Source organism: Argiope bruennichi, chromosome X2, assembly GCF_947563725.1.
Source record: "Argiope bruennichi chromosome X2, qqArgBrue1.1, whole genome shotgun sequence".
Lineage (NCBI taxonomy): Eukaryota > Metazoa > Arthropoda > Arachnida > Araneae > Araneidae > Argiope > Argiope bruennichi.
The window spans coordinates 71,149,509-71,177,108 of NC_079163.1; the positions used below are offsets into that span (position 1 = coordinate 71,149,509).

At 29.7% G+C, this 27,600-nt stretch overlaps 1 protein-coding gene across 1 annotated transcript; it reads left to right on the forward strand.

The window, feature by feature from the left end:
- The first annotated feature begins 203 nt into the window (after nucleotides 1-203).
- Nucleotides 204-26,199, forward strand: LOC129960934 (centrosomal AT-AC splicing factor-like). Its single transcript, XM_056074686.1, has 9 exons — nucleotides 204-757; nucleotides 4,684-4,841; nucleotides 9,642-9,737; nucleotides 15,023-15,089; nucleotides 15,338-15,400; nucleotides 16,315-16,398; nucleotides 19,396-19,528; nucleotides 22,831-22,963; nucleotides 26,086-26,199. The coding sequence occupies exons 1-9, from the start codon at nucleotides 587-589 to the stop codon at nucleotides 26,108-26,110; spliced, it is 930 nt and encodes a 309-aa protein (XP_055930661.1). The 5' UTR covers nucleotides 204-586; the 3' UTR covers nucleotides 26,111-26,199.
- Nucleotides 26,200-27,600: the final 1,401 nt, after the last annotated feature.

A 27,600-nucleotide genomic window follows, 5' to 3' on the forward strand; every position in this document is an offset into this window, starting at 1 on the left:
TGTTTTTTTGTTATGTTTAAATTAAAAATAATAAAAATATATATATTAAAGATTTTAATTTAGTTCTGTACTATAATTAAAAGTTTTTTTTTTTTTACTACTAATAAGACACTGCAATGTTATTTTTAATGTGAATACGAACAGAAAATATTTATTCTTTTGCAATTTTTAACTGTTGGTATGCGTTTTAAGAAATCGTCTGAATTTTTACTTTAAAAATCTTCTGCAATTGAATTCCTTGCAGTTCTCGTAATTCTTTTTGTGCTCTGACGGTTCCTTTGATAATTTGTTATGTTGATATTGTGCAAGAATCGATCTCTGGTGAATGGGATGGCAGGAAGTATTTTGGCATCCTTGGCGCAGCAAGGGGCATACTGAACTACACTTTTAACGAAACCGTTTCATAATGTTTATTTTATTTTCACAAAAGCAATTCAAGAATTTGTAGGCACAAGCTAAGAACTCGTTCAGGAGCATACGCCGGAAAACAAACCTCCATTCTTAAACTCCGCTCGTACCAACAAACCACCATTCATTCCAAGAATTTGTAGTCGATTTTTTTATAGTTAAAAACTACTAATTTAAAATGAATGGAACCATGGATTGGAAAGAAAAGCATTTGAATCCTTACGATGAGCCACGTTCTACAAATTGCAATATCTGTGGTAATTTTGCAAACATTTTTAACCGATCACATCGTTTGTCTTCATCTCACCAAACTAAACTGACTGAAAAATTCAGAATAATAAGATCAAAGGTGAGTTTTTCTTTTTCTTTCCGGTAACAAAACATTCCATTAGTAAAGAGTAAAAAAATACTAAATGATTATATTTTCCAATTTATCTTTTATCCATGTATTATTAATTATCTATCAAAAAATTTTCAATTTTGAAATGATATAAAACTGTTGGGAACTTTATAAAACTAAAGAACACAGTTTGCCTTTCCCTGTCAGATGTTGGTTACTTGATTTTAAAAAACAGCAATTCATAACAATGAATTGATAATTGAAATATGCAGCAAAAGGTTTTTCTCTTGTTTAGTGTTTATTTCTTCAATATTTGTTAGCTTTAAAAGCTCAAAAATGAAATGCATCTACCAGCTTTAAGTTTTGATAATGAATTAGGGTTTTGTGGATTCTTTCAATCCATACATCAAACGTTTTGTCATTTTTTTTTTTACATTGTGATAATTGCTAAAAGTTTCAATTTGAAATATACAGTTTTGTTGAATGTGTGAAAGTAGTATAAAAGGTTTCTCAAACTAGTTCTGGTGCAAGTACCATTAATGGTATGTTGGATCATTTTGATGGTATCATTTTTACACAAACATTTAAATGAATGGGAAATGACATCTCTTTTAATGTTTTGTTTTAAAAATTATTGTTTAGATATTTTTTATTTTGGCCTCCTCACCTTATAAATCATTGCTTATGTAAGCCATACTGCCTGTTTCTTAGTTATGACTGGAGAAATTACTTTCCTGAAAATTTAGAAAATGCTAGCTTGATAAGATATCTGTTTTAGACATAGTGTTATATAACATTTCAGTTTCAGAAAGAGATGAACTTTAAAATATTTCATTGGACAGAAACCACAGGAATGAGCCCATAAAGATAACTTATACAAATTTTAGTTAAAATGAAGATATGAAGTATATTTCTAAGAAAGAGAAAAAAATTTCATATTTTTGGATATAATAATTTGGCAATTCTGGATTTTTAGCCATTCTGTTGATTAAAAAGTAAATATGATATGCAGTTGCACTTTTAAGCTGACTTAGTTATGAAATAAATTAATATAAATCCCAAGATATCAAAACTGGTTAGTACGAAACAGGCTCATTCAAACTTGCTCGTATTAATCCTCATTAATAATGAAACATAACATTTGCTATTATGTAATGATTCACATTATTTAATACAATATTTGGTACATTTCTATTTTATCACATTTACAAATATATTTGAGTAATATAAGCTTAATGTGTTTTATTACAAACTACATGCAATGACGCAATGCAATAAGCTTTTAAAATAGTTTAAATATTTTTCTTTTTTACAAGACAATGTTTTTAAATTTAAAAACCACTTAGTTAAGATTTGAGGGGCAGCTGAAATTAAATGGCATGATAGAGCATTTCCTCCAGAATTAGGCCTTATATTTTTCAATATATTAAATAATTTGTGAATCGTAGTTCTGAACACTCTCCCTTGTTTTGGTATCTATGATATTAACTAAAATTGTTACTTGTTTCTAGTGTGTATGGACAGAAAAATTTATATTCTCTCGTAGTGTGTTTGGTTAATGCTCATCTTATTATACAAATTTGAGAAACAGGGATGCATCTTCTCATTGCTGACTCGTTTGGGGCCTTTTGACAACTTTGTATTACTGAAAATCCAAATGTGCAACGCCTCAGTCTGGAGAAACCACTTTATTCTCTGGCATTTAACAAAAATGATAATCTGTGACCATTATAACAAACTTTTTATACTTTTTAATTATTGTTTTAAAAGAAAATTATCTATCATTTAAAAAGGTTTTTTTTTTTTTTTTTTTTTTTTTTAAATCTTATCACACTTATAGAGCTGGTATGAGAAACTTTTATTCTAATCATTTTATTCTAGGAAACATCCTTATGCCACTATTTTTATTATTCAACAATTCTCAATCGTTTGCTATAATTCGTTCATGGAAGTGTTTATGTTGATTAACTTTGGATTTCATACCAAAAAAGTAATATAAGCATTTGTTTGAAATACAACTTCAAACAGCAGCCAACAAGCTGATGTTGGGATGAAAATGGATATACCATCTCTCAAAAGAAAATTTAGTGTCTCTATGTTTGAAGGAAACATAATGTTCTTCTCAAGTCTGCTATTCATATATGTAACATTGCTATACATGTTGTGGATGAGATATGGTTTTTGGATATCATCTTTGTTCAAAAACTTTACTTATTTTTGCATATTTTGTATTTGTGAAAGAAGTGCGAAATTTTTTTAAATATCTTAAAAATCCTCCAAAATTTTTTATCGAATAGATTTAATTTCTTCATTTCATATCTACCACACAATAATTCTTCCCTGTCTTGATTACAAGTGTATGAATCTGCATGCCCTATTGTTTTGTGTCAATTGAACATCATCTACCATTCTACTTTGAGAATTTGCTTCAGTATCTTTCGAATGTCCCCTATAGAAAACATGTATGTCTTTCATCAGCTATCACTTTATTTAAGGCATAAAAAAATATCCTTTTTATACTTCTCCCGAGTACAGTGCTGGATTTATGTATAAACTATACAAGTTATAGCTTAGGGCACCCACTTGTTTTACACCCTCCCCCCCCCAAAAAAAAGACATTGCCAGAGTGACCTGGTGTTATATATATTATATGTATTGACTAAATAGACTTACAAGGGGCCCCATATCACAGATAGTTTAAAGTTTCATCAAGTCTGAATCCAGCACTGCATCTGACATGGAAATTATCATTAATAAATAGTTCTAACTCAATTGTCAACCAATAATTTTTTACTTTTGTTGTTTCTATGGTTAGAACAAATTTAGTTTTTTAGTTTTAAACCATCCAATGACAAGGAATAAAATTAATTCCTATAGTGATGTAATGCTCTTAAAGACTTATTATGCATCACGTTTGTGGACCCTAGCCTGTCTTGCATATATAGATAAGCATACTTAGCATGGAATAAAATAACCTGTTGCATAGAAGAAAGGTTGTTCCTACATGAAAAACTCAGTTACCCAATATTTTGGCTTTAGTAAGTTTTTTAATTAACATATCACATCGAAGTATTTAAGCGCAACTTAGCCTTTAGTTCAGTATTTTTCAATTTTTTTATAGCTTCTCTGATTTTCGTTTATACAAATTTGAACTTCATGTTTACCAGATTTGAGAAATTTTGTAATGCTTTTAAGTATACTTCTGATCACAGTTTAGTACATATTTTTAAGATTATTTTATGATTGAAAATTTAAAGCTGTAATGATAATGAGTATCAACTGGAAAATAAAAGTAGGACTGTTGTATTTGCTTACATGATTTTTTAAAAACCCTTTCTTTGAACAGCTTTATGTCATGAAATAATATTGGTCATATTAATAAATGCCTGTTATGTTTTATTTATGACATACTGATGCAATTTTAGATTTTTCCATTTGAGATTTGTTCTAAACATATTAGTTTAGGAGATACTTAACAAAAACTGACCAAAAATATCAATGTTTGCAACTTTTTGAAAAATTTGTAAATTTTTGAAAACTTGCATCTCAATCACTTTTTGAATTACAAAGCTAATTTTAAGCACAAACTGTAGAAAATTTTTTCTAATTACATTCAAACTTTTTGTGAAAAACCAAACATTGGCGAGATATTTTAAAAGACATAGAAAAAGTAAAATAAATAAAGTTTTATGTTGTTTCAATAATGGGTATATTTCGACTTTATGTCCAAAATCTCATGTTTCTCAAAATCTCAAACTCAAAACTAGGATTTTATATTAGAGGCTTAACACTAGAATTTCAAAAAATTGAAATAATACATTTTTTTTGTATTACAAACATTTTGTTCTGATGGTTTTGCTTATTTTTATGTAATGAACATAAAATGTTTTAATCTAATTAAATACATAAGCATTTATTTTGCTTGTTATTTTTAGTTGAAGATGATTAGATTGGGTTCAGTTGCTGTACATGATGATCAGTGGGGAAGTGAAGAAGAATTATGGTGTTATTTCTGTGACAAGTCTGTTAAAAAACATCAAGTATATGAGGGATTTACTATTGAATATCTAGGATATTTGACCCATCTCAATGAGTAAGTTTTTTGCTGCCTTCTATCATACTCCATATTTGAATTATAAATATTTTTTTTTATAAAAATATATTTTGTAGTCATAATATATCAGCATCTTGTTACTTAACATATTAATAAATTTAAAAATTAGTTCTTTTATCTTATAAATTGTTTGTCTGTTATAAAAAAGCAAAAACTATATAAATTTATTTTGTTGAAGAAAGCTGAGGGAATGACAAATGTTCATCAACTGTGAAGGACTAAATTTAATAAATTCCTTTATATGATTTTTTTCTCTTCATTTTTTTTTTTCTCTATAAATTTTGCATTCCCAATTTGTAATTCTTTGGTTTGAAAATTGGTTCATTATATAAAATTTCAAAGATGTCATTTTTCTCTTTTCTGTACAAATGTTTAAAGTAATTTTTTTTTTTTTTTTTTTTTACAATTACTTAAAATAGTTCATATGAAGAGTGTATGTAGCTACTTTTAATAAAGGCACCATCCTTGTCAATAAGTAATTACATCCTTTAGATGTGGAATGTTGAATTTTTAAATATTATAATAAAAATATTGAAAGTAACTGCAATTTTGTCATCATTTTTACTAAATATACAAAATGTTTATTGTTCTTTCTCATATGATGCATAGAAAATGATAACTCTAAAAAATCAGTTAAATTAAAGAGAATTGATTTGAATTTGCTATCTTGTGGTAGGAAATGTATCAGGGTGGAATTACAAAAGAATATACTTTCAATGTGTATAAAGATTATTCTCTTTTGATTTGCCCTTTTTTAAAGTAATCAATAAATAATTTCTATTTAATTTTTGAGACCTTTTAGTTATAATTCTTTCATCTCAAAAAAGAAAGAAAGCTGAATAGTTTTATGCAGTGAAAAAACAGCTATAACTTTCAAGTTCCATTATTAGTTATTAAATGATGGAGATATTCAGAGTTATTTTTCAGGGTTAAAACCTGATACTCTGCATATAAATAAAATTAAGGACAATTAAGATTTTCACAATGAACAGAAGTTTTAAATGAATTCCATAATAATAATGCCTGTTCTCATTTATATGCCAAATTAAACAAAGAAAAAATTCAAGTTATTTGAAATTAAAGAAACATATTTTCTTTAGTTTGAGAGTATTGCCCAACACATATGTAAGTTTGAAGCTACAAAAATTTATTTTTTATTGCTTGTAAAACTGACAAATCTTCACTGATCATAAGGAATATACGTTGCATTATTCTTTTATAATGCAGCTACTTGTGATAGTAAGTTAATTTGTCTTTGATTATATTTATACATGTTATATTATTTGTTATTACATGGCTATTAACTATTTATCAGATGAAATTCTTATTTACAAGCCAGGTTAAACTTAATTTCTGATGTTCTTTTAATTTCATAAATGCATTTGGAAGTATTTCATATAAAACTATTCAGCAGATTTTGTAGTGTTGTGAATTTGTCAAAATTTTATTGAAATTAGTTTTTTTTTTTTTTTTTTTTTTTTTTTTTTTTTGTTATAAGCAGTTAAAGAATATTTTTTCTGATTTACCTGCATTACATTTCCTACAATTTTCTAATTGTTGATAAAGTAAATTGTCCTTCTTTATGAAATATCTGTTGAGTTTGATTGAATATTTTTAATATTTATTTTCCATTTTTTAAAAAAAAATATCTTGTAATGAAAAACTCTCAAGTATACAGAGGAATATTGACATTCATATGAGCTATTAGTAATATTTGGTTCTTGTGAATGCTAGAAGAAGGGTTTTATTTATTTATTTTTTACTTGTGTTTGATAATTTAAAATAAAAAAACATATATACTCTTTTTAAAAATTCCATTATCAATTTTTTTTAACCAATACTCAAACTCACAATAAAATGCTTAATATAAAATAGTTTCCAACATTAATACTTCTTTCTTACATAATTTTTACAGTATTTGCAATCAATATGCTTTGTTTGATAATTTATCTGCTATAGTACTTTTCGAATTGTTTCATGCACAGTTAAAGTACTAGATTAGCACGAAATTAGCTTCCCGATTTAGAGGAATCTAGAATGTGGTCTATCAGTCCAAATGAGATCAAATTTGAACTACAGATAATTCAAATAATGTGTTTGAAATTCATTAAATTAAAAAAAAAAAAAGTACTAAAACTTTCTGGTAGGTAGCGTTGTAATACGCATAAAAATGTAATATGTTTTATTGATGGTAAATAATATAAAAAAGTAGCATTAAAACTATTCAATATATCCCCTTCATGTACAAACAGTGTTATCTTCTCCAATCACAGAAACATATTTTCCACAACTGACCAGTGTGCATATTTCACAAGTGCACGTTCATTTTGCAACTGGGGACGGTTTCCTAATCTTCAACCAATCATAGCCCTACATTTGTATGACACAAAAGTGGCAATATGTAAACAAATGTTGCGTTTAAAGATATTTGCAATGTATGTTGTGGTTCAAAAGGAAACTTTTTGGCTCTATTTATTTTATGACTAATTTTGAATGATAGATTGTGTAATTATTAAGACATACTGTAATAATTAATAAGTACTTAATTTTTTCCTTCCTAGTAATTTATTTATCTTGATATTTTTAAACTTAATTCGTTTTATAATGCTAATAATGTCAGAACTAATTTGTAGTAGAGATCAAAATAATGACATGAAATATCCCAGACATATTCAATAAATGTTATTATTTTCGGAGTCCCCCCCCCCTTCCTATACTGAAAATTAGGAAGCATAACTGGTTATGTTAACATCAAAGAAAATACTTTTGATTTTTCGACAGAAGCATTGAAAAATGTAATTTTTCTTTTCAGAATACATGAAATTAAAAGGCAATATTTCTGTTAAGTCATTTAAAAAAAGTGACTTGTAAATAGAGTGTGGAGACTCAACACTGTTGATTTGCCTGTTCTATCATCTTTGACTTGTCACAAAAGATAGAATCTTCTCGCATCGAGTTTCTAATAATGATCTTAATCAATGATTTGTCATAGTTAACATATATTTGTTATGCAAAAAAAAATAAAAGTTATAAAAATAATTTAACATGATTAAAAAGGTTTGATTATTCAGCTAAGATGTAAAAGACTAACCTTGTATATTAGAAGATAGTTTCGAATTTAAACCATCATAAAATGTTCTAATACTATGCTATTGGATCAAAGATACGATAAAACATGATGCATCAAATGAAGTTTTATCATTGATTATAAAATTGTAATTTTATTAGAGACGACATTTAGGATTGCATTAAAAAAATGCCTCAACATCAAAGACAATCATTTGGTTATATTTTTTCCTTACAAAATTAAAGGCTCCGACCTAATGTGAACTGATCTATAATATGTTTGGTTGAAATTTAGAATATCGCTCCCGGTTGCAAAATAAATGTGCAGTTATGAAATACGCGACTGGGGTAAGTCTACCAGAATATGAAGAACTTGATCTCGAATGCTCTCCTTCAGATTTGGCATAGATGTTGGCCTTTGACTAGTAGATATTGTCCTTCAGGAAACCCCATAACTAAAAGTCGCATCAGATTATATCAGGGGAATAAGGAGGCCATGGAAAAAAGACGGCTGATCACCCGTGCATCTGTGAAATGCTGTCTTTGCGATTACTGTATACGACGGTCAACGGAAGGAGGTTTGCCACCCTACATGAAATAATGTCTTGAAGGTATCCATGTATTTAAATTGTGGAATTAGAAAATCCCTCAGACATGGTACCATTGTTTTGTGACAGAACAGGTTTGGATTCCATTTGCAATTATTTCTTAGTTAAATTATTAATTAAGAAATAATTGCAAATTCAAAGAAATAATTCAAATTAATTATTAATTGATATTATAAAAAAAACGATCCAAGGATAAAGGTAGCCGTAAAACCGCACCATACTGTCACTTTTTCAGGATGTAAGGGTTATTTCTGGATAGTGATGTTTTTTTTTTTTTTTTCTGCATAAATTTGTCAGTTGTGGGTGTTGACATGCCCATTGAGGCAAAAGCAGGCTTCATCACTCCACAGAATGTTCCAACATTCCTGCAAGGAACTGAAGTACAAAAGTTTTACGAACTCCTGAGCCCCTTTCCTGCAATAGATGCATAAATTTTATAAATGTAAAATCCGCCGTAAGATTTTTCGTACAGTGGAATATGGAATATCCTGTATACGGGAAAAACACTAGCATACTTGGACGACCGGTGATTGAAAATGTAGCTGCTGGCTTCAGCGACTGTGGTAGCCACATTTTCAACATTAGTAGATGAGATTTGCTTTCGTCCTCTACCTGGATGAATGCCAACTTACCCATTTGTTTCCAATTTTTGTATCGTCTTGCGTAGGAGACATTGAACCTCAATGTATCCTCCTTATACGATGGAATTATTTTAGAGCTGCTATGCTGGTTCTAATAGAACAGTTTTACCAATAGTGCTTTTTCCAGCAACGTAGGCATGACATTCAGAGATGTAACTGATTCTTGTGCAGAATCCTTCTTTTCATCGAAAGAATAAGGCTAATAGTCATGCGCTGAAAAAAAATGTTTCTTTTTTTCAATATATGTGAATAAATATTATTTGTTATTGCACTATCTGTTGGAAATTTTGGCACTAAATGCTTATATTTAATAAATGTCAAGCGCGTCATTTGAGTTATCAGTAGTTCGAATTTTATCTCTCTTGAACCAATAGAACGCATTCTAGAGCCTTCTGAAATGGGAAAACTTATTCATTGCTAACTCTGTATATTTAATATCCTACCTCTAATGCTTTTTTTTTTAGTCCCAAACACTTCGAAGCTGTCAAGCGTTATCTTAGATATCATTATAGAAAAGAAGAGGCTGAGTTGTTTTGCAAAAATAAAGAATTTTTAGACAAGTAAGTTCTTATTTTATAATCAAAATTTCATATAAATACTGCTTTTTTCCTTCAAATACTGCTGATTTTCAAACTCACTGTTTATTCATATAACACTAATATAAAATGCAGTATAATCATTATTAGAACTGTATTTGTATGTTATTTCAGCATTATTGTCTCAAGGTGGGAAAAGATTATTTCTATTCTTTTTTCTTTTCGTAATATAAAAGCAGGCACAAAAATTTGACTTAGTGCAGATTATTAAATTACAATATTCGCTTACCCAATTCATAAAACTCATTTGCATAGCATGCATATGCATATATCTCAAAGTAAGTTTATAAAGGAGGAGCTCAGAATTTCGCTTTATTTATTTTTATGTTATTACTTTTTACTTTATAGGCTGTGTAATGAAGAATTATCATGAATTAATAAAAATGGCTGTCAGTATTAATCCTCTAAATTTTAATGGTCTTTTTCAGAATACTTCCTAATTCATGCAACGCATTTATCTCACCTTTTTTGTCAGTCTTCAAACACATGCTGGAAGCCATTTTTTTGATAGGTACTTCTAAATCGCTTCCACAACTTTCATTCCTATCTTTCATGATAAAAAGTTCTTTCTCTATTTGTTTTCTTCTAATACGGAAAATTAAAAAAAAAAAAAAAAAAAATGCATAGCGCTAAACCAAAGCTATAATGAGGATGGCGAGCACACAAAACATTGATTTTTGAAAGATATTGATCAACATTGACAGTATGGGGCTTTCATGGGGCAAACATACATCATATTGTTTTGAAATGTGGTCTTTTACAATAGATGTGGCCTTGGAGAGCTTTTTGTACCTTTCTAAATTATGTTCCGATGATGGTTGTACATTTAACAGTTATACTTATTCCCGAATATCGAAAATAGTATGACCATAACTTTTCATGCAGAAGCAAAGATTGTGTTTCTTGGGTGTTGGTGCTGAAGTCTTCCCAATAGAATTTCGTTGCTTGAATTTAAGATCATGATGATGAAGCTAAATTTTACCGGCAATAATAATTTTTGAAAGAATTAAGCAACATTTTGTAACTTTGATTGCAATTCTATTTTAGCTTCAAAACTCACAGTAATTGGTTTAAATAAATATAATTACATATTTAATTGCTACTTTAATTGTAATAAATAATCATTTACAATAATTAACTGTTTGTCTGGTGCCCGGGGGATAAGAATTATATTTATTACCCAAACAATGAGCAATGATAGAATAAACAATTAAAAATAATTATTAACTTATTATTAAACAAATATTCATCGATGTTTTACACCTATTGGATAAATTTTTTTTGTTAATTAAATGGACACTGTCTGAAATCAATCAATGAAATTAAATGTGAAAGAACACTGAAGAACAATGACTCATTTATATTTATTACTGTAATATTTTGAGGAAATACATACTTATTTAAAATAAAGTTATTAGATCTTAATAAGAATTTTTGTATTAATTGGAAATTCTATCAAGCAGGAATACCGGGAATGGTTATGAAGTTCCAAGAGATCGGGAAAAATTAGAGAAATTTATTCTAAAACTGGATTTTTTTTATTTTGGTAATTATTATTGTAGTCAACTATTCATCGGTCATTTTTCTTAAGTGGAATGAAATATTGTTGGAAACCAGTGGAAATCAGTCATTTATTGAAGTCAGAAGCGGAGACCATCCGCGTTCCTGCGAACATACTAGGCGGCAGGATGTTTACATTAAAATTTATAAGGGACAAAAGTTTTGACTATGTAGGATCGTCAATGCCAGAAATGTCTTCAGTTTTGAAGTACACCCATGTAGTTTATGGTGGATTCTACTTCTGTTGACTGTTTTGAAACTACGAATTTGCTTAGTACTTGTCTTATTGTGTCCTATATTATACACATTTATTAATATATTTTTTAAAAAATTGATTCTTTCACCGCGATTTCTTGCATAATTTTATATATTTTTATGATAGTCCGATGGTATTATAATTTGTTGATTCGTCATTTTTTTAAAATTGAATTGTGATAATTTCTCAATTCTTTTTTTCAGAATGTCAAGTTGCGAATAATTAATGAAAATAGTTTTACTTTTCAGTATTATGGGACATGCAGACCCACTTTACATTACTGTTATAGTTTTCAGCTCATTTCCTCTATCATTCAAAAGAAATGAAAATCATTGTTTTATTTTTTTACTTTCTTATTTACAAATAATACAAAAAGAAAAAAAAAATATTAATGTTGAGGAATGCCTACGTTTTAGGCCTCCCAGAGACCGAAAATTTTATTTTTGCGGTTATGTTTTTTCGTGAACACGCTTAGCTCAAAAACGCTTTGAGCTAAATGGACGAAAAATGGCATGTCGTCTTTATATAAGATTTGTAGATTTCTATCGTTTTGAATAAAATCCAATCACAGGAAGTCTGTCTTTCTGGCTGTTCCAGTACAAGCGAATTTGATAACTAACTACAAAACATAAATGGCTAGAGAGGAAATTTGGTACACGGGTTTATCATCTGAAATGTAGATCCTTAATCCAATTTTTAACGAAATCTGTCGGAATTGACCGCCTGTCGATCTGTAATTTCGTTTGCATGCGATGGTAATAAAACGCAGCGACTTAGTGAAATGAAATTTGGGACTTAGTTTCAGCACCCAAAATGTAGATTTGTGTCAAATTTTGAACTAAATCCATTAAAGCGCTGACCGTTCTGTTCAGTAGATTCTCATGCATGTAAATATTATAATTCGAAAATGCAATGACTTAGTTTAGTGAAATTTGGTACATGATCTTGCTACTAAAATGTGTATCAAAATTTGGTTTGGTTCAGTAAAATTTGAATCGGTTAAAACATTTCGGAAAATGCTCAAGCATTTTCTATATTTTCCTAATCCCGAAATCTTGTATTATATGCCGATACTTTTATTTTCTCAAAAGTTTCATCGACAAGTGATCAAAACAGTCGATGAAATTAACAATTTCATTCGAATTTTCATTCTTCTTACGGATTTCTTAGCCAACCAACCAAACACGGATTAAAATTGGGACACATGATTCATTTATCGGTGTATCGAATTTTCTGGCATGTGCAGTACATAATAAGGTCGAGTGAATGACAATTGAATTGGATAGTTCACTTTTGTCGATTTAATGTCGTCGACATCCATTGTATTGATTTCTTAGCCGACCTATCTATAATAGTCGGCAAAACACAACATCACTTTCCGTCATGCTAGTTATGCAAATTACAGGTGGAATGAACGATAATTGTATCAGATGGCCGACATTATTGTTGTTAACCGGATCGTCAAAATCGATAAAAAATCTCTTGTTTTACAATAACTTAAATGAATTTGAATTATTATTTTCTTTAGTATCCAGCTCTCTGCATCTCTCTTCTGAAATGCTGACAATTTTTATCAACGAAATTCGTTTTTTTCCCCCCACACATTCCCTAGTGTCGCTGCTCTTTGTCCGGGAATCACTACGCTAAAAAAAACTTAGTTTTTCTCTAAACAACATTGAGTGCCACCTAAGGAAATGCTCAACCTTTCTGAAAGGTCTTCTATTCTGATTTGACGATTTTTTTTCCTTCCAATTGCAGCAGCGTTGTTGATGTTTACTTGATGATGAACAATCAATGGAGCATCAGATCCAACTTTCTTTGAAATCGATTGTCTTCCTTTAAACATTTTAAACTATCTTCTATCTTTACTATAGGGATACACAGATTCCCCATAAGCTTCCTATGGCTTCACATAGGTTCCGGCTGATGAATTTTGAAAGTGGAAACAAAATTTCAATACATTATACTGTTCGCCATATGTCATATCCATTTTCGTCGTAGATAAAAATGTAAAAACATATACTTGACCAGTTGTGAAGATTGCAGCAATGACGTCATACGCATGAAACTTTTGCTACTTTTTATTCACTATTCATTTTATTTATTTATTTATTTTGTAATCGCCTTTAAAAGGGTTACGATCATTCTTTATTGAACAGTCCTAGTATATTGTTTACCTTAGCTTAGATGTAATCGTCTTCATGCACAGTTAAACTGAAACCATGATTGTATATTGAAGAAATTAACTATTTTCTACCTTAACCAAACTCATAATTGAAGAGTTATGAGTGTTCTCTCCACCACTTTCTCGTATACTTTTATAATATGCATTTAGATTTGTTGAGAATAAAATATAGTTTTTGTACCTGCTTCTATTGAGCAGTTGAGTCCAAAATTTAATACTGTTTTGAATTCTTGACCACATTCCAAATTTCATTGCTCTAATTTATTGCGTTTTTGGTTTGCTGCCGTTCCATTATACGGCCAAATAATTTCCTTTTCAAAATTTGTCCCAACATTTGGTTCAGATCTACAATTTCGGTATACAGATCGCATACTGAAATCAATCTCTGTGGCTTGTTGCTCTCTTGAGCTATCACTTTCATATACACATGAATAAACAGACTGACTGACATTCAACCCATAGACTGATTTGGCCGAATGTACAATTCTGGCAATAAATCAATTTGTCAAATGTCATAGCATTCATCAGTTAATGCTTACATCCTCATGAATGGATTGACAGATAGACTTTCTATTACCGTATTTCCTCCAATATTTTATATAGATCTATTAAATTCCATATCAAATTTCATCCTTATAGTGCTTGGCATTATTCTCTTCACAGAGAGACATAATTATAAAAAAATGTGTTTCTTGAACTCAAGAAAACTTAGATTATCATCAAAATCTCAAGATTGAATTTTTTAAACAATTAACAGCATTTTCTATTTCTATACAGTTTCTTTTAAGTAGAAAGGGAGACATTCCACAAACATCGTTTCCGTATCTGGATCATCAAGAGCTGATCCGGATACGGAAACGAAGTATTAACATGAGCCCCGAAATATTCCCATTATATCAATTTGTTTTAAGCCCAGGCATCGGTTGTTTCGGCCTCCCGGCCGGCTTATATGTTCCATGATTTTTGGGGGAAAGTCGCAACACACAAAACATATGCTAGTGTAAGAATGAAACATAATTCAGAATTAAAATTGCTGTTTAGCTGAACGATTAATATAATGTTTTAAAAACATGACATTGATACTTTTTGTTCATTGGATTTTAAAACATTTTTGTTTTGATATTATTTTGTAAAGATATTATTTTTTGGTCTGCATAAGAAATCATAAGAAATTATTTTAATTGTTAAAATTATTAAAAATGAATTAATATAGCCTAACTTTTATTTAATTTCTTTTATTCACTCTAGGTTTCTGGCCAAAATTCCTGAAGCAAAGAAACAATATTTAGCTAAAATGGACTTCATTCATGAAAAAGTGGGTTATTTTTCTAAAAGAATTATTACTTTAGATTTTGTTGTTTGTTATTCATTTTTAATATATGTTACTTAAGGTGTACTTTGTTATTTCTTATCCATAAAAATAGAAAGAAAAAAAAAAGAATACACTTTCTGTTATTCTTATTTCTTGCTATTATTATTTTAGTTGAAATTGTAATTCATGTTATTAAGACTAAAGCATAGTTTTGTATGCAGCATTTTAATTTCTGAATTTTTATTTCAAAGGATGTAGCACATATGAAAGAAGTTGAAGCAAAACGGCAATTATTGGTCAGTGAAGCTCTTCAGGTAGAATGCTCTTCCTTTGTCATCAACATAATTTCATTTATATCTTTAAGTGTCATAATGCTGAAACATGCTCTTACAATTTGAAACAAAGATTTTTTATTACACAGACCAAAACACCTTTTGGTGCTGATGATTTTTTAATATGTATTTCATGTACTCAAAACAAATATGATTTTAGTGTAGCTTTATATGCAGCAGAGGTAAGATAATTCTATATCATCCTACTGCTGGTGTACGAATGACATTTCTTTCTCCAGCAATTAAGTTTTCTCCAGTATGACATTTTTTTCATACGCTGTGGTTTTCTTCGGTTTTCCTATAGTTTTCTCCAGTATGACATTTTTTTCATACGCTGTGGTTTTCTTCGGTTTTCCTATATCTTAAGCACAAGAAGCAAGGATATTACATGTGGCTTCCTTACTGATCAAGGAGATAGTTCATACAAATTTGCCATTCATGTTCATAAAATTTCTCCAGGAGTGTGTGTGTGTGTATATATATATATATATATATATATTTATAATATACACATATAACTGTGTAAACTGATAATAATATTCTTTTTTTTTTTCATGTGTTTCTTCTGCTCAAAGAACAACTTGTTTTTCAGAGTTTTAAATATTTTTCTAATTTAGCTGCACTAAATTTCAAAAAATTGAACTGATGTAGAAAAACATTTCATATTTGAACTGTACACGAAATATAGTTAAGATAAGTTAAAAAAAAATTCTGGATAATAAATATTCCTTAACCTGTGTTAATACGGAAATTTCTACTAAATATTTTGGAAAATAAGTAATTGTAATTTAAAAAATGAATTAATTAGGTAATGAAAATATTGTGTATGTATGCTGAAACAGTTAATTTATGTGGATTCCAGTTTCTAATGATTGATCTAAAGGGATTTGTTTTAGGTTCTCCTTTCTGTTAATGAAAATGAAGCTGCAATTTCAACAAAAGGGTCTACTGAGCAAACTAACACATTTCAGAATATATCGGTAATATTTGATCAGTTTTTTCTCTGTATGAATTATTTTGTTAACAATATTTAACTAATAGATAAATATTGTACCAGCATTTAAGATTGTATCATTTTTTATTTCTAATTTAGTCATTATTTAACAGCATACTTGTTGATAATCCAAAACGAGAAATGAAGTTGTTATAATTCTCGCTTTTAACAGCATTCTTTCTTATTTTTGTTAATATTGATTTTGCATCCTTCTAAATTAACTTTGTCAATAAAAGTATTTAAAGTTTGATATATATGAATTGATCAAAGCTTTGTTTTTATGTTGAAGGAATTCCGAATTTACTTATTCTTGTACCATTAATTTTTGTCCACCTATTTTAAGGGGTTTTTTTTTTATGCAAGAAGATTAGTTTCCTCAGTGTTATCTTATAATCATTGCAGTGAATTAAGTAAATGTGAAAGAGGAAAGAATGAGTAGCATTTCAGAAATTTTAATTAGTAGACCTTACTTCTTGCAGTCCTTGAGTTATTTATATTTATCTTAGAATCAAATTTTTTATGGTATGCTTTGAAGCAAGAATGTTTTTAAAAGTATCAGATAATTGAAGTTTAAGAAGGAAAGTATCAGACAGAAGCAAGTGTCATATGACAAGTTTCATTTTTAAAAGGTTTCAACTTTCAGATGATTCTCTATTAAACAAAGTGGCATTTTCATATGCTTTTTACTTTCCCTTATTCGAAGAATACAAAGGAAAAGTACTGTAATTGTAAAAAAAAAAAAAAAAAAAAAAAAAAAAAAAGATTTGTATTCGAGATTTTGACGAATTTCTACATTTCAGACCTCCTTGAGTCTGAAAAACACATTCCTAGAATTAATTATATTTGCTTGTGAATATGATAAGATGGGATGAAATTTGTATACAAACTTCATGCCACATTTGTAGATTTTTTTTAAATCAAATTTTGAACAAAATTTATGCAGGAGAATACTGATTGTCCCAGTACATATGAATTTGATCTCTATTAAACATAAAGAGTTAGGTAAATAAAATTTCAGTTCATAGGCATAGTATCTATAATGCAGATTCCTAGCAAATTTTGAACTAAATCTGTCGAAAGATTGGTTGTCTGTCTGTCGATACTTTCGCGCATATGTAAACACTTGAATTTTAATAAATGAAATTTGGCATGTAATCATTTGGCAACAGTTATAGTTCTATGACAAAGTTTTTTAATTTCAGTCAACCGGAAAAAAATGTTCAAAATACCAATTTGATTTTCGTATACTTATATTGGGTTGGCAACTAAGTAATTGCGGATTTTGTTTAGAAAATCAAAGACAATTTTTTCATGGAACTAAATAACTTTATTCTGTAATGTTTTGTCCATTTTGATCAATGACCTTTTGCCATCTTTCAGGCAGTATCATAATCCCACGTTCATAAAACTTCTGGTTTTTATTAGCAAAAAATTGAATCAGGTACGATTTGACATCATCATCATTATTGAAATTTTTACCATTCAAGGAGTTTTGTAAAGATCGAAACAAAAAGTAATCAGATGATGCAAGGTCAGGACTATACGGTGGATGTAGCAAAACGTACCAACCAAGCTCCAATAATTTTTGCCGAGTGACCAAAGATGTGTGTGGCCTTGCATTGTCATGATGGAATACAACACCTTTTCGATTTGTCAATTCGGGCCGCTTTTCTTCAACTGCATTGTTTAATTTCGTTAGTTGTTCACTGTAGACATCAGAATTGATCGTTCGGTTGGGTGGTAAGAGTTCAAAGTAGACAATTCCTTTGTAATCCCACCAAACTGATAACAAAACCTTCTTTTGATGAATATCAGCTTTTGATGTTTGAGTTGGTTCACCTGGCCTGCTCCATGATCTTTTCCGCTTGACATTGTTATAAACAACCCATTTTTCATCGCCAGTTATCAGTCGTTTTAAAAATGGATCATTTTCATTACGTTTCTTTAGCAAAACGCAGCTGTTAATGCGTTGCGTTAAATGCGTTTCTTTTAGTTCGTGAGGAACCCATGTATCGAGTTTTTGAACATAGCCAAGTTGTTTTAAGTGATTTTCAATGCATGTATGTGATACATGAAGCTTCTCTGCAATCTCACGTGTTGTACTGTGACGATCCGAATCGATTATTGCTTTGATTAGGTCGTCATCAACTTCAACTGGACGAGCAGAGCGTTTTTCATCTTTGAGTGAAAAATCACCAGAACGAAATTTGGCAAACCAATTTTGACACTGCCGTTCTTTTAAGGCTTCGTCACCATAAACAGCACATAACTTTTTATGAGCTTGCGATGCGTTTTTCCCTTTGCGGAAATAAAAAGCAAAATATGACGAAAATGTTCCTTTTGATTTTCCATATTTCAACGAACGCCAAACGAAAACTACGCAACCGATCAAAAAACTTTTTTTACTGATTGACAGCTGAATTGCCAACTATCAAATAACAAAATGTGTTTTACATTTGGACTACGTCTACAAACCTAAAAATTCAACTGAAGCCATCTATGAGTGAAATCCGCAATTACTTAGTTGCCAACCCAATACATTAACTGCATGCCAGGAATTAATTGTTAGAAGTTACTCATTAGATTTAATAAAAAGGCTAAAATTACTCCAGAGATCAATATTTTGTAACTATTGTTCGCCATGCAAAGCACTCCCGACCTTATCTAAAGTCCACAATTTTATGCGCGGAGAGAAGGGACAACACCTTTTTTAGGAATTCTAAAAAAGGTTTTGGGGAGACTAATCTAGCTGGTTGTCTCTACAATTTATGTCTCTTACTGTGACTGCTAATATTATGTTGCGATATTGGAGCATCAATACATGGCTAGATTGAAATGTATACAAATGCCTCATAATCTTTAATTCCATTTGCCATTTCATTTATAAGATAGCTATGCAAAACTAGTAATAATACATTATTATTGAAAATGAAGAAACTGAATATGGTATTAAGATAAGCCGATAATAATTTTTGTTTTCTAGAGTGAACGAAATAGCAGCTTTAATCCGAAGCAGAAAACATGTCCGTGGTTAGTACAAGCGGAGAAGAATAATGATCAACAAGTTCTAGACAAACCAGTTATTGGCCCCACAATTAATGTTTGGAATAATTATGGTTAGTGTAACTTTTTATTCTCAATTTCACTCTAAAAAGGTTCATCAAAGTTTTATTCAAAAATTAAGCATTTGTGTTTAGGCTTTGATTGTTTGAAACCGTATTTAACTCATAAGTGTCTAATGCCAGTATGAGTGATCGTCAGTGACAGATAAAGTTGTATTTAATTATTAATTTCGATTTTATGGAACAAGGGCTTTTCTTTGTCTTATTATAAGTCTTACAGTTGCTAAATGACGTTTTATTGAATAGAAACATATGTTAAATACAATTAACATACATTTAATCTAATAATTCATTTTGTTTAGTTAAACATTTACAGAACGTGAGTAAATAATGTGGTGATTTTGAATGGAAAATTGCTTCTCCTTTGTATCACAATCTATTAGAAATCAGCAATTTTTGTCATTTTTTTATGGATAGCATATGAAATAAATTACAGAGAGCCACAAAAGTGCGTAAAGTTTATAGGTTTTGAGATTAACAATTGAATATCCCAAAATGTATACATTTTTGTACCTTTTTTGAAATAACTTCAGTTTAAAGTCCGAAAGTAGAATGCAGTTTCAGTAACCTTCGCGCCATTAACCTGCTATATCGAATGGAGAAGGAAATAATTGTACATCACATCCTTGGGAGAGTAGGTTGAGTTCAAGATGAAAGGAGAACCAGATGCTTGGATTTTGTTACGCATAGGAGAATTGCATTATAACCTCAGGATTAAAATTGGAAGTACTAGACAGATTAGAAAGGTTATGTTTTGTCAGAACATTCGTAAAAATTTTTGTACCTATCAGTACTGGTCGCTAAAAGTTCTGTACAAATGTAAGATTTTATTCATAATTAAAAATGTTTAATCAGGAACTTGGTTTTTCCGAGTTCCCTTTGCCAAATAGCTTCAATCGGGCAGTTAAAATAAATGTTTGAAACATCACTAAAAAGAAGCATCACTAGACTAGATACAGAGTAGTCTATCATGAAAGGATAATTAAAGGGACGCTTATTAATGGTAACAATTAACGCATTTCATAAATATTCTATATATTGGTTTTATATTATGTTCAAAATGTGTTGTTTGCTGGGAGACTTTAAGGAAGTAGTGTTTTAAAAATCTACCTGTTGTCTCAAACCATTTCGTTCATTACATTTTCATAGTCGGATCATTGTCAGCTCGTATAAAGTATTTAGTTAGAATTGATTTGACATATTAATAGTTTAAAGGGTATATCTTTGATATGAACAGTGGATGATAAATTATTTTTACATCATTCATAAATACTGTTACCATATAGTGTTAAATTAAGTAACAGTTCTAGTAAAATGATGAAATAAATGTTTGTGTTTTGTTTTATTCTTTGAAGTAACACAAAATTAATATTTATTGAGAGGAGCTGGAATTTTTTGCAATAATACGCATTCTGTGATTTTTCAAAAACTATTCGAGTTTTTAAAGATCGTAAAAATTTGCATTCACATATTATTAACAGGAGTTTGGAGTTGAAATTCTAGCGTATAAAAAGATAAATTTTTAATAGTTGCTCTAAAAGCCGTTTTATGATAGCAAAATTTCAAAAATAATGTTTGATATCGAACTTGAATGATTTCAGATTTTCGCATTGTAATGGTTCATTACATTAATGACTTTCAGAGTTAAATTACTTGTTATAATTTTGTATTAATACGTTATTATTTGTATTAGTATGTTTAAATTTATCAACTTGGTATTATAATTTTCTTTATTTATTACAGTTCTGTGCGTGAACTAAAAAGAATAATTGTATTAAAATGTCATTTATGTATTATACTTTAGTGTTTAAAAGCAATAAAATGATTTTTCTTTATGTGGCTATGAAATTGCCGAAAAGGGCAACAGATGACATTCAATATTGTTCAGCACTTGCATATGGCAACTAGATGATATATGTTCCAGTTTGCAATGTCCAGGTGATTGCCTAAAAGTGACCTATTTGCCTGACTCAAACATTGCATAGGATTGACAGAATGCCATGCCCCTGGTACCTGTTGTTTCGAGAGTTGTCTTACCAATTTAACGAGTATGGTGTGGAAAAAGCGAACCAAATCTGCCATGGAGTCCATAGTCGTCCGCACCTGTACTTTATTAAGAACAAAATAAATGTTAGAGGCTACTTGTATGACAATGATTGAAACATAGCTTTAATTAATAGCTTAACATAGCTTTAGAATTAATGTAAAAACATGATATACACAAAAACGTAACGACACATTTCTTGAATTGAACATTTGGAGACTTAAGTTTTGTTTCTTACATCTTCAAATGCAAAATGAACAAAATAAAAGATAAACGAAAGATGAGGATAAAAAAAAATGGAAAGTGTATAAAGAAAAATATATTAACTTGTCTGGATATATTGAATAATTTCTTTCCTCTCTTTTTATGAACAGTTAATTTTCTATTTGGTAGTGTTGATTTTAGTCAATGGCTCACTTCTCTGATCACATTATTTAGATAAACTTTGTGAAACTTGATGAATATGTATATCATGATTTGTTTTGAAGGTTACATTCATTAAACTTGAGCTGCGTTATGCTATAATTATTCTGCCAATAGATGATAGGAGAATTTGGTGGCTATTGCGGGCCTGGTTTAAGCAGGTCTTGATTATTTTTGATATCTGACTTGCGTGTAGTTTGGAGCAGTACAACCGAACCATTCCTCTTTTTGCTGGATGGCTGGTTTTGTCATATGCCATGAGGAAGTGAGAAGGCGTTTAATGGATTGGTGTGCCTTGACAACAGCAGAAGTATTGGGAAATTCGAATATAGTCTTCTTTTATCTTTTAATGTATCTTTGGAAAAGGATTGTGCTATGTGAAATACATTATGTCAGCCCTTCCTTAGTGTAAGGAGAGAGAACTGCCTTTGCTCCCAAATATATGCATCTTATTCATTTCTTTCTTATTAAACTTTTTCATCCATTGTGTTATGTAGTATGAATTTCATGTTTAATTACAGGGTGGGGGGAGTTACTTAAGCATTGTACATTAGTGTGCTATAAGAATTTGTCTTATTTTCTTATTTTAACAAGAGTTTGAGTAGTTTATAAATGAAATATGTTGTACTTTATTTTGCACTTTTTAAAAAAGTTCGGTAAAATGAATTTTAAATGATGCAGCAGTTTTAAAAAGTGGTATAAGCTAGATTTGAAATTTGTATTACAAATGCAGAAATCATGCAACAGTTATTTCTAATTGTTTTTGAGAAAGGATTCATCCGTGTGGATTTTATGCACGATTTTAACATTAATTTTTTTTTTTTTTCAGTTGCTGCTGAGAAGAAAAAAATGTTGCCTATAAAACGCCTTGGAGCAAATTTCCGGCGGAAGCAAGTTTACTCCTCACGTTGGTTACCTGCTTTCTCTGGAGTATGGAATAAGGGACGGCGCAGGCAAATAAAGTGAGATATTTTGACATTTTTTAGTTTGTTGGATGAAGGATCTTCTATTTTCCTGGCATTTTTTGTTGCATACTTTTATAATTTCTGGCAGTTTTTCAATATAATTTAGGATTGATGTTTTGGGTTTAATTTGAGTTTTCAATGATAATTCTAAAAATAATTAAAATATTAAAATGAATTTTTATCAGATTTAGTTTTTGCGAAATGCAGTGACATGATAGCAACTACTGGGTGTAGTTAAAATCCGCATCCAGTCACTGAAGTCCATATTTTGTAAGGTATAAGTTAATACTTCTGAATTATTGTAATCATTTAATTTCGAAGCGCCCATCGTTTTTTTTTTTTTTTGTCTGTTTGTGTAAATTTTATATGTCTTCTTTTATGTGTTATATAGTGAACGAGTAGCTTTAATTCAGGCGACCGCTGTGGTCGAAATCCTTCAATAATAAATGTGGCTCCCGAAAATGAAAGGGAAAAAAATTCGAGCCATTATTAAATGAATTACATACTGCTGCGATGCCTTGTAGTTAATCTATTTATCTAATTGGTTGTTAGAAATGCTGAAGGTACATGTGTTTATAGTAGTCGTGATACATGACAAAGCAACAGCTATCTAGTCATGTGCTCAGCATAGCGTATCGAATTTCAACTCTTTGGCACTATAATTATACATCGGATTCATCAAACCACAGTTGAAAACGGATTTTGTGATACTGGCATGCATTATGTTTGTTAGAGGATACCTGATTCATGTTTTTTTAATATTGTCATTATTAAGTTTCGAATTTACTTGTCATTTCAATGTAATGGAGATTCATCATTTCAGAAACAAGCAATATTGCAAAAAACATTTCTTGAAAGAACACAATTTAGATTTAAAAAAAAAAAAATTAAGAATCAGCTGTCCCTCTAAATGACTCCTAATTTTATTATAATCGCCTTAATTGTATCTTTTTTTGATGAGTGCCTTTTAACAAAAGAAATCGAATGTGTTTTAAAGTAAACGAGTTTGCGCCTGTACAACGTGAAAACGAAACCAAATAATAACAATTGAGAAAAGGCGAAGAAAAGCAAATAAAAAGGCTGTAAGTGATGGGAGGGACAAAAGAAAGAAGCATCACATAATTGGCTATGCGCCGAGCCTGGACTTCCACCAATCAACTGAGTCAACCGCCAAACTCAGAGGAAGGAATATTGGGCTTCACCTTTCTTTATTGCATAGTCAGCGAATTCCGATGCTTTTTGGAACTGCTCAGAGACCACTTCTTACTTGTGTATCTACTACTTATTGATCCATTTTCTGCTTTTGTTTTTATTAAATTTTTCCATTTCCTTTGGTTATTGGACTCTCAATGTTGAAATATAACCATTCATGATTAAAAATAATTCTTTAAAATAATTTCGGAAAGCTGCTGCAATATTAAATTACGGGCCATCTCTCTATGGTTGTGGATGATGCTCATATACAGCTGCTCATAGTATACCATTGTAGTTCACTCAAAATGTGATATTTGTTGAAAAAAAAACCCATTATATCTTCTTTATTATTACAGTCATTAATGAAAGTTGTGGCGGTGCTTAAATATTATGTACAATTCTTGTGGCATGAAATATTTTTAAGTTTTAAACCATTATTTATATACATGGTGAAATGCAAATTATTTCTTTTTGATAATATAACAATAATTACGCTTTGTGTGAACTGTTTCATAAATATATGAAATGCGTATATTAAACAATTTATTTTATTTTTGTAGGTATCATATAAAAAGAGAAAAGGTTGTTTTAAAATACTTTACAAAAGTTTGAAAATTATAATATCTCTTTAAAGAAAACTGCTTTTAGGAAAAGATCGACATTGAAATATTCGTTGCTTTAAATTATTTTCTTCTTTTAAATAATAATCACTTATTTTGCTTTAATAGAGGCTCATTGATCATATTCATAATATTTAAAATAATGTTGTACGATTTTTTGCGATAATACTCTATATTTTCAAAGGCAAGCATAATAAAATAAGTAAATAAATTTTTGCTTTGCTCTTGTTTTCTTAAATAGTTGTAAAGATCGAATATCATTCAAAAACTGTAATTTGAAAGCTTTTTGATTTTATTAAAATTTATTGAATGATGTTGTTGTAAAATAATAAATGTATGTGCATGCGGTAGTGTAGAAAGAAGTCCAAACCGGTGTCTTAACATATTGTTTGGAATGACGGACCAATCGCCATGAAAGATTAATTGCATGGCCAACGCTGACTATGCAAGCTCAGAAAATGGACAGATAAATGTCCCCCCCCCCGCATTGGATGCTTGCACAGCGATAGCACGCCCATCGCCGAACACATTTTCTAGAAAACTGCTGGGAAAGGTTTGACCAAAGCGCTTGGCGATTTTTTTATTTTCTTATACCGCAAGAATTTGGTCAACAAATGCTGAAGTACTGACGGCTGTCTTTGTTTATTTTCATAAGTGATTTATTCTTTCGATAAAGAAATATAAATGTTGATTCAAAAGTAATGAATTTTTCCTGTTACATTTTTTTTCTCTTTTTCAGGTTTTTTTCAAGTATTTTAGCTTATTGATTTTTATTATAGTAAATATTCCTCGTTGTTATGTTTCATTTGAATTTCATCCTTAGAGAAATTTACTACATGAATTTCGTATCCCTCCTTTTTTTGCTAATTAGCTTTTTGTTTGTTTAATATTTCTTAGCAAATTTACTTTTCTATTTTTTTTTTTTTTTTTAAGAAATCTGTAATCCTTTGGATATTAGGTCTTCTGAAAGGATATGTTTTTTGTTTATTCTGGTATTTTCTACAGCTTTTTTGAAATATTTGAAAGTTTTAATTCAAACATTTCTTGATGTTTTTGATTATTTTAGCCACGTTCACAAAACTGTTTTAGGAATTCTTATCTAAAATAAGATGTTTAATTTTCAAAAAACTAAGGATGTGATTGTATACAGTGCATATTTAAAAAATTTTTTTTTTGTATTTGTGATACAGTAGTGGTAACAAATACCTACCATTCAATCCTATGTGTTTGTATGTAGAATGAATAAATATTTTAAGATTTATCATGTTCTTAACTATTTGTTTCTTATGATATTTTCTTTTACAGATCGAATGGCAAGCATACTGGATGAGAAATATTAGTTTATTTCATATATTTGTAAATTTATCTTTTTTTATATGTAAGTTCGTAGAATTAAATAAAAATTTCATTTTTCTTGTATTTTTAATGTTACATCAAGTATAATTTATATCACAGTTGAATTTTCAACAGATTACTCCCCTTTATCACTAGCTTTTGAAACATGAGCTTTATGAACATACATTGATTTTGAAATTTTGCTTTGTTTTTTGAGTGTTTAGCTCTGCAAACACAGTCGAAAATAAACGAATTTTTAAGAAAAGACACCAGTTATAAATTTTAATGCCATGCATAGCAGGATTAATGTATTTTATGGTATGCACATATTTTATTAAAGAAAGCTCAGCAATGATTTTTTTTCGATATCTTTCTTGTACTTAAAATATGAGATGTGATTACATTGAAATAAAATATAAAGTTTGATACCTCTTTCTTAAAAAAAAATTTTTTTTAATAGTGTGATTTTATTAAAATATTGTGATAAAAAGGATTAAGACTAAAATACATAATTTTTTCAATGATGTAATTTTAGATAATATCAGGTTAGGTAAATGTAATCAGGAGGTAATATTGAAAATAAGTTATGCTGTAATCTTTCTTGAGTGCCACAAATATAGGCAAAACAATAAATGAAAGTAAAACATTGATTAAAATATTTGCGTGTCAATAAAGAAATTTTTTAGATTTGATGATATTACTCTGATTCCCTGTTTATGATAAAACATAGCATGTAAGTACAATGAAAAATGTTCTTAAATAACCCTTAATAAGTCTTTTAACAATTAGTGCGATGGGAAATCGATTGCAATATATTTCCCGTTTCTGACATTGATGATTCTAAATAACTAATGAATGCAAGTGGCTGTCTGAAAAGAGGTTAGTCTTGTCTATTGAACTGATCCGTTATTATGAGGTAGACAATTACTTTACAGGAATAATCATCAATAATACTTAAAAATAATATTAACTATTAATAGCCACATCTGGAAAAGGACTACACAGATTTAAGTGTAAACGTTCAAACAGTTTACTCGATATATTGTTACGAAATTTCCGGGGTTCGTTTGGATAGTGGGAGTTATATGGTGTGGAGAACACTCAATCAGCAGGCGGCAGTAGAAAATGAAACAACGATGTTTATTTACACGAAGACACACAGGACAACACAAAGACGACAACTATATATCAGCACAGAAGACGATTATCTTCAGCCGAGACGTGCAGCATACACAACAGCATACAACAAGACTCTACTGCAGACAGTAGCGCACAACTTAGTTCAGCACTAGCTTGACTCCGTCGCTGCTCCGCGTATCCCTGGAAGACCAGTTCTTCACCGTCGATTCCGACTACTCTTCTCTGTCGCTTCCGACTACGACTCTCCGATCTGGTTCACGACGACCCGGCAGCGGAGATGGTAGAGTTTGTGGAGCACCCGCCTTGCGTAGCAAGGCTATCTCCAAGATCCTGGTTAATAAGAAG

What these genes read in the sequence shown, in the direction of transcription:
- LOC129960934 (XM_056074686.1), top strand. Translation starts at nt 587, where the DNA reads ATGAATGGAACCATGGATTGGAAAGAAAAGCATTTGAATCCTTACGAT. An exon ending in AATAAAGAATTTTTAGACAA is followed by an intron (nt 9,738 to 15,022) that starts GTAAGTTCTTAT and finishes TATTCACTCTAG; the next exon opens with GTTTCTGGCCAAAATTCCTG. An exon ending in TAATGTTTGGAATAATTATG is followed by an intron (nt 19,529 to 22,830) that starts GTTAGTGTAACT and finishes TTTTTTTTTCAG; the next exon opens with TTGCTGCTGAGAAGAAAAAA.